This window comes from Elephantulus edwardii, unplaced genomic scaffold (genome assembly GCF_000299155.1).
Source record: "Elephantulus edwardii isolate Elephantulus edwardi_28Jun2011 unplaced genomic scaffold, EleEdw1.0 scaffold00030, whole genome shotgun sequence".
NCBI lineage: Eukaryota > Metazoa > Chordata > Mammalia > Macroscelidea > Macroscelididae > Elephantulus > Elephantulus edwardii.
Window position 1 is genome coordinate 18,703,644 of NW_006399780.1, and position 8,717 is coordinate 18,712,360.

Consider the following 8,717-nt stretch of genomic DNA (forward strand, 5'->3'; position numbering starts at 1 on the left):
TGATTCTCAGGCTCCAGAGGGGATTTTCTAGTTATTTAGAGGCTCAGTGGAGCCTCTCTAAAAGGCTAGCAAAAGGAGCGGGTCCTGCGAGACTGAAACGTGACAACCAGGGACTTAGGTCAAGAGTAAAGAGGAAGGCTTAAAAAAAAATAAATAAAAAAAAGAGGAAGGCTTAAAGATAAACTTAAGTGTGCCAATGTTCCAGCGCCCTAGGGGGTAAAGCAAAGACCCCTCCCGCGTCCAGGTTTAAGGCCCACTTTCCTGAATCCCGCAGCAGCTACGTTGCCGAGCCAATCACATTCTTCCATGAAGAAAAAGGCGGTGTCAAGGGAGGTAACTTTCCCTAGTTCCCACCCCTCTGAGCAAAGTAGCCAATCTCAATGGCCTAAAGGAATGAAACGCAGTTGGGAAAAATTTGTCGCGCCGCGCAGCTTCTCGTGTATATGAACTCCTGCTCCTCCAACTGCGACAAAGATGACGCGCCAGCTCCTGGGTCCTGTAGTTCTATCGAAATTCAAGATCCCCCATTTTAGAGTTAGCCCTTACCGCCCCGCCCCTATCCACTTCCACTTCGCTACTGCGCATGTTCACAGTTTCACAGTCCAAGGGAAAGGGGGCATTGGAGGAAGGAGGCGGGACGATATTTAAAAAAAAAACAACCCCAAACTACAACCCTTAGCTCGAGTAGCAACAGAGGAGGGGACTGCTTCTCCCAGAAGGCGATGCAGCTTGCCAGGGAAACCCACGCAGAGGGTTGTGGGGCGGCGAACTCCCTTCCAGATGGAGGTGCATGAAGTACAGTGGGCGGGGGACTCCATATCCCAGCATGCCCCGCGGCGGGCCCTACCGACCGCGACTCCGGGCTTGGCCCCGGCCCTAGCTCGTCGGTGGTGTATTGGGGCGCGTGGAGGTTGCAGTCTCGGTGGTGCCCGCAGGGACGGAGGAGGGAATGAGTGAAGAGGAGCAGGGCTCCGGCACTACTACGGGCTGCGGGCTGCCCAGGTGAGGCTCCTCGAAAGGTGACCTGCAGGGCGAAAAGCGTGTCGCGGTGTGAAGGGGGTGGCGGCGCGGCCCCAGCATGCACCTGGCCTGAGTGTTGTTCCCAGCAAGCACTGGGGTACTGGGCAGTGATTCCCGGCATGCACTGGGCAGTGGGCACTACGTCCAGCTCTAAATAGTATTTAGTTGTCCCGATTCCCAGACTTGCCTGGGCCACTGGGCTTTATGCCCCGACACTCAGGGTATTTGGTGGGTACTGGGTTCCTGGCCTGCACTGTGAAAGGGGACATGCATTTCTGATCTACAGTAGGGTGCAGGATCCCTGCCATAATGAGATAGGAACTGTGCATTCCTCTTCTGCCCTGGGGCAATGGACCCTCCATTCCCTGCTTGCATTTCTACTCTACACTGAACTCAGCCAATGACTGCTGTATATTGTCAGGGTCCTCTGGACCCTGTGTTCTCATGATATGCCTGGATCTGGTATGACAGTGCTTGGGCAGGTGGAGGGAGGGAGGGAAGGTGTGATGTGGGTCTGTGCCCCTCCCCCCAGTATAGAGCAAATGCTGGCCGCCAACCCGGGCAAGACCCCGATCAGCCTTCTGCAGGAGTATGGCACCAGAATAGGGAAGACGCCCGTGTACGACCTTCTCAAAGCCGAGGGCCAAGCCCACCAGCCTAATTTCACCTTCCGGGTCACCGTTGGCAACACCAGCTGCACTGGTGAGGAAGGCTTGGGCAGCCTGGCTGGGGTGTGCATTCACAGACTCCATGGTTTTGCTTCTTGGAGTTTATTCACCGTCCTCTTCTCTAAAACATGAGGAAAGGAGAAATTTCAGGGGATAATCCACTCAATGGATTTGGAGAACAGGGCTGTGAGAAGGTGGGTAGGATTTAGAGAGCAGGACTGTTAGAGCAATCAGATTCTCATCATTCATGAGGGAAAAGTAGGAGGTGATAAACTGAAACCTCAGTATAGATTTGGGGGAAGGAAATATTCTATCCTGGGCTCTGCCCATCATGATCAAATGTCCATTTAATTTTAAACCTTGCCCTGACTCAGTATTGATGTATATGGTAGCATCCTCATGTTGAACAGAAAAATGAGGTTCAGAGGAATTAAATAATTGGTGCAAGACCCCATGCCTATTAAGTGGCAGAGCCACACTTTTATTCCAGAGCCTGCCCTCTTTTTTTTACCCCAACTGTCTCTACTTATTGAAGGAAAAGAAAGTACAGAGAAAGACACTGCACCCAAGATGTTGTAGCTCAGGAGAAATTCTGCCTGTCATGACTTGACTCCTGCTCAGGATTCAGTAGACAGTACACTTCTAATCGTGGGCAGAAGGAGGTTTGTTAGAGATGGTTGATTCTCTGGCTGTGGAAAGAGAGGCTGTGGGGTGCTGGCTTCTCTTCCACCTTTCCAGTGATCTCCAGTGTTGTCCTACCCCCTCTCTTAGGTCAGGGCCCCAGCAAGAAGGCAGCCAAGCACAAGGCAGCTGAGGTGGCCCTCAAGCACCTCAAAGGGGGGAACATGCTGGAGCCGGTCCTGGAAGACAGCAGGTGAGGGAGGAATAGCCAAGGCATCCTAGAGACCCCATCACAAACCTAGGCCCTTGCCCCACTTAGCTCACCTTACCTTGGCCTCTTCCTGAGTTTCCTCTGGACTTGAGGGTGCTTCCAGAACTTCTATACGATTCTGGGGGAATACGCCAGTCCCACTGAAGGGTTATAGCTTTGGTTTAGGCCCCTAGTTAGTGAGGGAAAAGGGTGGAGGTGGAGTTTGAAGAGATGATCTTCCCTCTTCTACACTTATCCAGTACACTTGGATAGGAAAATATCTTCCTCCTCCCTTTCTCAGTTTTTTATGGTTCAGTTTTGACAGCAAATGATCCTGGAAGAAAGAAGTATTGGTTGAGCATTTTTTTAAGTCTTTGGGGATGGGCAGGTCAGGCAGACCTGAGTACCCCACTCTTCATCCCCTTTACTCACAAATTTGAATCAAAGGCTCCCTTCCCCTCGGGAAGTTCTTTTTCTCCCCTAGACTCTTCATTGCCTGAAGACATTCCAGTTTTTACTGCTGCACCCGCTGCTACTCCTGTTTTGTCTGCTGTCCCAGCCAGGTATCTGTGTTTCCTGACAGCTTGAGGTGGAGAAAGGCGGGGTCTTAGCTTCTGGCTCCAGTGCTTAGACTTGGACTAGTCAGAGCATGAGGAAGTCTGATAGTGAATAGAGGCAGGATTAGTTGGGGATCAGAGCTAGAAGAATTTGCATCAGTTGGTAAACTTTTTTTTTTTTTTTTAATTTTATTTTATTATTTTTGTGTGCGTGTACCGTCAAATCAGATCTGACTGGTACAGGAGGAGATTGCTCCTCCTTCCCCGGCAGAGCATCTGGTGGATTCGAACCGTGCACCTCTGGGATTGTAGTTGCAGCTTCTTGCCACTAGGCCACCAGAGCTCCCCTAGTTGGTAAACTCTTGAGGCAGAAAGTAATAGTAATTTATGAGTTTAAATAGCCATAAGGGTGATGTTGGGCCATATTTAAGCCCCATTTTCTTCTGGGTTGGCTTTCCATCACTGAGTCCTATCATGTGCTTCCAGAGCTGGATATCCAATTCCTCTTCTCTTCTGGGGAGATGATGCCTGAATGTGTAGAACAGAAATGAGATTGAGATAATAATCTTACTTGGGTGAGAGGGGGAAGCACACTAGAGCAGGAGGGAAGGCTGCTAGACATGTGGTTAGGTAAGTGCTTCCCTTGTGGAAAATAGGGAGATGGTGATGAAGGAAATGAAAACATATATTAGGTCTTGGGCTCACCAGTAACCACAGGAGTGTCCATCTTCCTCAGTTTTGCTCCTGGGCCCTTTTTCCTTCAGGAGCCCCCCCATGGAGGTGCAGTCCCCTGTTTCCCCTCAGCAGTCTGAGTGTAATCCTGTCGGTGCTCTGCAGGTGTGCCTCATCTTCATTTCTTATGCATGTTTGTCTTCCCTTGAACCAGGGTCATGAGGGAAGTATTCTTGGGGAGGCAGAGGGGGAGCCCTGTACTGGAGGCTTTTTCCACCTTCTTTTATCCCTCCTGTAACCAATAGACTGAGGCTGCAGGGGCTGGAGGAAGGGCAAATACCAGCATGGATATAAGGGAGTCTTTTCTTACTTATCCTTGTGCATCACTGTTTTTCTACCTTTTCCAAGGAGTTGGTGGTGCAGAAAGGCTGGCGACTGCCTGAGTACACAGTGACCCAGGAGTCCGGGCCAGCCCACCGTAAAGAGTTTACCATGACCTGCAGAGTGGAACGTTTCATTGAGATTGGTAACTGGGCAGAAGGGGGAACTTGAGCTACCATCCCCAGCACTCTAGCCAAGAAGACACAGCTCCTTGTCTCACAGTACTGCTCCAACTCACCTTGCTTCTCGGTCTAGGCTCTGCTTCTTACTTCCAGCTACACTCTGTCTTTCTCCTTTCTGTCAGATGCATGAACGGGCCCTGAGCACCCTTTTCCAGTTAACATTCCTATGAGGGGAATCTAAAAGGCAGCCCATTGAAAATGATAATTTGTCTCTCTCTATCCACATGCAGGCAGTGGCACATCAAAAAAGCTGGCAAAGCGTAATGCAGCAGCCAAGATGTTGCTTCGAGTGCACACAGTGCCTCTGGATGCCCGAGATGGGAATGAGGTGGAGCCTGATGATGATCACTTCTCCATTGTGAGTGGCTTGCTTGTAGTGACAAGTGCTGTGGGCCTCTCTCCACATCGGAGCAGGACACTTCAGACTTGGTTATATGAATTAGGAACAAGTATCTTGCTTCATTTCCTATCAGACTTGGAGCTCAAGGTGGCGTTTTCACTTGTCAGTCTACCTAATGAGTGCTGTAGGCAAGCTAGGCCAGGGCCCTGGAGGCTTGTTGCTGGAATGAGGAAAGCTGCCGGGCCATCTCTTCAGTGGGTTAGTAATTAGTGGGGGTGTTGAGGTTCTTGACTGGGGGTAGCAAGCTGGAGCAAGCACTCTGGACTTTCCCCTCTTTGGATTTTGAATGTCCCACAGCCCCTGACTGCACTGTTGCCATCTTGTCAGGGAGTGAGCTCCCGCCTGGACGGACTTCGGAACCGGGGCCCAGGCTGCACCTGGGATTCCCTACGAAATTCTGTGGGAGAGAAGATCCTGTCCCTTCGAAGCTGTTCCTTGGGATCCCTTGGTGCCCTGGGCCCTGCTTGCTGCAGTGTCCTTAGTGAGCTCTCTGAGGAGCAGGCCTTCCATGTCAGCTATCTAGATATTGGTATGGCTGATTGGGGGTTTGGGGGTGGGGACCACATCAAAACAAGCATGGGGAGTTAGGAGGTGATGAAAAGGATGTAAATAAACCCAATATTGCCTCCTTCCTTCCTTTCTTGGCCTCCAGAGGAGTTAAGCCTGAGTGGGCTCTGCCAGTGCCTGGTAGAACTGTCCACACAGCCAGCTACCGTGTGTCATGGCTCTGCAGCTACCCGGGAGGCTGCCCGTAGTGAAGCTGCTCGTCGTGCTCTGCAGTACCTCAAGATCATGGCAGGCAACAAGTGAAGCCCCAGCTGGATTCACAGACATGCACCCATTTGTCTCCTGCACTTCCTGCTCCTGGCCTATGCACCTGTACACAGCTCTGGTACCCTCTGGAGGTGCCCTCTCTACCTCTGACACAGACTGCCTGCCTTGAGGCTAAGGAGAGCACAGGGTTAAGAGCCAGGGATCACAAGGCCACAACCTGCCCAGGTTCCATCATCATTGTATTAATGGTGATGATGAGTCAAAAGAAAATTGGGGCTCTCCCCTGGATCCCAAAATAAACATGCTGCTCTTTGGATTTTAAACCGAGGTCTGTTTGCCTGAGTAATGACAGAATGGTTAGTAACAGATAACTTCTTGTGCTTCGTCTTTTTGCTACTTGTTTTTTCTCTTCTGCCACACCAGTGTGTCCCAAATTTTCCTTTCTGATAACAGGTGACTAAGTGAAGTAACATCTGGGAAACCCTGCCAGGTCATTCCTAGTGAGTCTGATTTGATTGTGATTAAGGGACCTCCCTCCCAGACATTTGCAGTCAGAGACACTTGGATCAGAAGACAGATTCTTTATTTGGGAAACACATGGTACTTTTGGATGTGGGTCTCACATGCAAACACATTAGGGCATGAGAAGTCACTTCTTCCCAAAGCGTTGGGGTGCAGCCAGACTCCAGAACTGGGAACTTAACCCCTCCCCAGCCCGGGGACTCAGCCGTTCATTGCTCCAGGATGCCCGAGTATTTCTGCCAAACCTTAGAAGAGATTAATCAATCTTCAGGTTTAGGTCCTCTCAGTTCTTGCCCTTCTTTAGTCCCCATCCCACTTCCTTTCCTGTCTTCTACCTTTTCCACCCCAGATATGCCCCAATGTCCCTTTCAGACTCACCTCTGGGGCTGAAACAGGAAGGCTGGGCTCCTGCCAGGTCTCTGCATGGCTTGGAGCAAGGATCGCAAGAGTGATCCAGGTGTCTGGGCATCCTGCAGTGGGTAGAGGCCATTGTCTTCCTCCTGTGGCAAGGGAGTTGCTGATAAAATGCAAATAACTTGCAAGGTTAGGACTCAAGGAAAAGGGAGTGACCTTTCCTTGTAATTGGAGGAGGCAGAGTAGCCATTTTCTCAGATGTGAAGACACTGGTAGCCAAAGGTATTTGAACCTGAAGTCCAGGTCTTAAGCTAAGGTAGGAGAAAATGGTGAGAGGTTGGGGTAGGGGAGAGGCTCATACTTACCACTGAGATCTGGTCTTCACCTTGGCTTCTTGGTCCTTCAGCATGGCTCCAGTCAGTTATTAGCAGCAGCAACCCCAGCAGCACAGCTGTCCGCCTGGAATCCATGCTGCCATCTGCCTTCCCACAGCCACACCCGCCTCTTATACCTGCTCCCTCCTAGTTTCAGTCCCCCACCCACAGCTGCCTGAAGGAGAATCTAGAGCAAGCAATGGAAATGCACGGATCCATTAAATGCCACCTGGGACCCCCTCCCATGGCTCTCCTGGGACACTCTGCTCTCAGCCTCCAGCCCCCAGCCCCTAGGCCTAGAGTTACAGACTTTATTAGATGCATAAATCCTGTCTCTAGAGCTCTAGAAGAACCATTAATTGCAGATGCTTTGTCAGAGCTAGGCCCTAGAGGGCCTTATAAGAACCCCCAATCCCTCAACAGGTTGGAGAGCTCCAATTGATCAACTCCTTTCTCTTGTGGAATAAAAAGCATAGAAGAAGTCCTGTCGGGGAAGAGAGGGAAAATTATGATCAGAGCTGGAAGGCTAGCTGGTATCCCAACCTGTCAAATCTTGGACAGAGGGGATGGCTTCAAATCTCGGAGAACCTCATCTTGAATGCTGCTTAGGACCCACATCATCTTCTTTGGTAGCTGAAGCAGTGCTGCCACCCTGTGGCCTTAGTCTCTCACTGCTGGGTCTAGACATTTCCTTTTTTCTAAAATCCCCTAACTAGGACCAACTGCTGTTGGGGCCATTCTGACTCATTTTGTCCCCACAGAGATTTCCAAGGCTGCCAGTCTCTATAGAAGCAGATCTCCACATTTGTCTCCTCTGAAGTGGCTGGTGGGTTCAAACCAACAACCTCTCAGTGGCTGAGTTCTTTACTACTGCCACCCATGGCTCCCCCTTAAAAGGAGGCATGTAGGTGAGGTAGTGAGGGTAAAGGGTAGGGTGGAGGGCCCAAGGCCTTGACTATGGTCCCAGAACATTGGAGGGCAGTGCCAGGATACTGTCAGAAGGGGCTTTTTGTTCTGCTGTAGGAAAACTCAGATTCACTATTTCTTAGGAAGGGGTCCTTCAGTTTCCATCTTAATACTGGAATTCCTTTGTTAGTACCCTACAAATATGATTCTTTAGTCTGGGATGTATGTAGCCTTTGAATCAACCTCCCCTTAGGCAATCAATGAAACAAGTCTAAACTTCCCATTTCTTCACCCAAAACACGGAAACAGACAAAGGAACTAAGGCTATGGTGAAATTACTTGAAGTACATTTTATAATCCATTCGGTACAGTATTTGGCACACAGCAAGTATCCTCAAAATATTAGCTATAATTATTCTCACACTACAGTCCCAGTGAACTTATGTCCTGGAAGACTTTGAACAGTTTTCTCCAATCTGGCTTCAGTCACCCTTTGAAGCCACCAGTTTGCCTTACTGCATTGTGAAAAACATCTCTAAACCTCTATTAAATATATGAGCCTTTCATATGTTTAAAAACAAATTCATTCTTCTATCCTGTGGTCTTTTCTGCTTGAGGAAACATTACCCTCCTTAAGGCATAGGATTTAGAAATGGTATCTTAGATTTGTAGACATGGGCAAGTTTTGTTTGGGATGTGATGTTCCAGGTACTATCTATTATAGTGCAGCCTAAGCTAGAAGTCGACCTCTGGGTTATGGGCCCAGCACGCTTCCGCTGATTGGGAAGGGTGTACGTCAGGGATGTGTCCTGTCTCCATACCTTTTCAACCTGTATGCAGAGCAGATTATCTGAGAGGCGGGGCTCTATGAGGAGAGGCGTGGCGTTAGGATTGGTGGACGATCTATCAACAATCTGCGTTATGCAGATGACACAACCTTGCTCGCTGAAACTGAGAAGGACCTCATGCACTTACTGCAGAGGGTCAAGGACTGCAGCCTTCAGTATGGACTGAGGCTCAATGTTAAGAAGACAAA

General features: G+C 49.8%; 2 protein-coding genes across 3 annotated transcripts; one reads left to right on the top strand and one right to left on the bottom strand.

Annotated features, from left to right (window-relative positions):
* The first annotated feature begins 588 nt into the window (after positions 1-588).
* Positions 589-5,845, top strand: TARBP2 (TAR (HIV-1) RNA binding protein 2). Of its 2 annotated transcripts, none has more exons than XM_006883904.1 (9): positions 589-1,002; positions 1,553-1,722; positions 2,460-2,562; positions 3,027-3,122; positions 3,881-3,953; positions 4,197-4,314; positions 4,582-4,709; positions 5,079-5,280; positions 5,404-5,845. In XM_006883904.1, the coding sequence occupies exons 1-9, from the start codon at positions 950-952 to the stop codon at positions 5,559-5,561; spliced, it is 1,101 nt and encodes a 366-aa protein (XP_006883966.1). In that variant the 5' UTR covers positions 589-949; the 3' UTR covers positions 5,562-5,845. The 2 variants fall into 2 exon arrangements, with proteins under 2 accessions (XP_006883966.1, XP_006883967.1); XM_006883905.1 differs by lacking the exon at positions 589-1,002 and adding an exon at positions 1,134-1,248.
* Positions 5,846-6,174: 329 nt separating this feature from the next.
* On the bottom strand, positions 6,175-6,871 carry NPFF (neuropeptide FF-amide peptide precursor). Its single transcript, XM_006883906.1, has 3 exons — positions 6,767-6,871; positions 6,426-6,547; positions 6,175-6,292 (listed from the first exon to the last, which is right to left on the bottom strand). The coding sequence occupies exons 1-3, from the start codon at positions 6,869-6,871 to the stop codon at positions 6,175-6,177; spliced, it is 345 nt and encodes a 114-aa protein (XP_006883968.1).
* Between the last annotated feature and the right edge of the window lie 1,846 nt (positions 6,872-8,717).

Excerpts from the sequence above, each read along its gene's own strand:
- TARBP2 (XM_006883904.1), top strand. The coding sequence starts at position 950 with ATGAGTGAAGAGGAGCAGGGCTCCGGCACTACTACGGGCTGCGGGCTG. Across the intron at positions 3,123-3,880 it reads TTGTCTGCTGTCCCAGCCAG|GAGCCCCCCCATGGAGGTGC; the intron begins GTATCTGTGTTT and ends TTTTTCCTTCAG. Across the intron at positions 4,710-5,078 it reads ATGATGATCACTTCTCCATT|GGAGTGAGCTCCCGCCTGGA; the intron begins GTGAGTGGCTTG and ends CCATCTTGTCAG.
- NPFF (XM_006883906.1), bottom strand. The coding sequence starts at position 6,871 with ATGGATTCCAGGCGGACAGCTGTGCTGCTGGGGTTGCTGCTGCTAATA. Across the intron at positions 6,548-6,766 it reads GTGAAGACCAGATCTCAGTG|GAGGAAGACAATGGCCTCTA; the intron begins GTAAGTATGAGC and ends CCCTTGCCACAG. Across the intron at positions 6,293-6,425 it reads TTCCTGTTTCAGCCCCAGAG|GTTTGGCAGAAATACTCGGG; the intron begins GTGAGTCTGAAA and ends ATCTCTTCTAAG.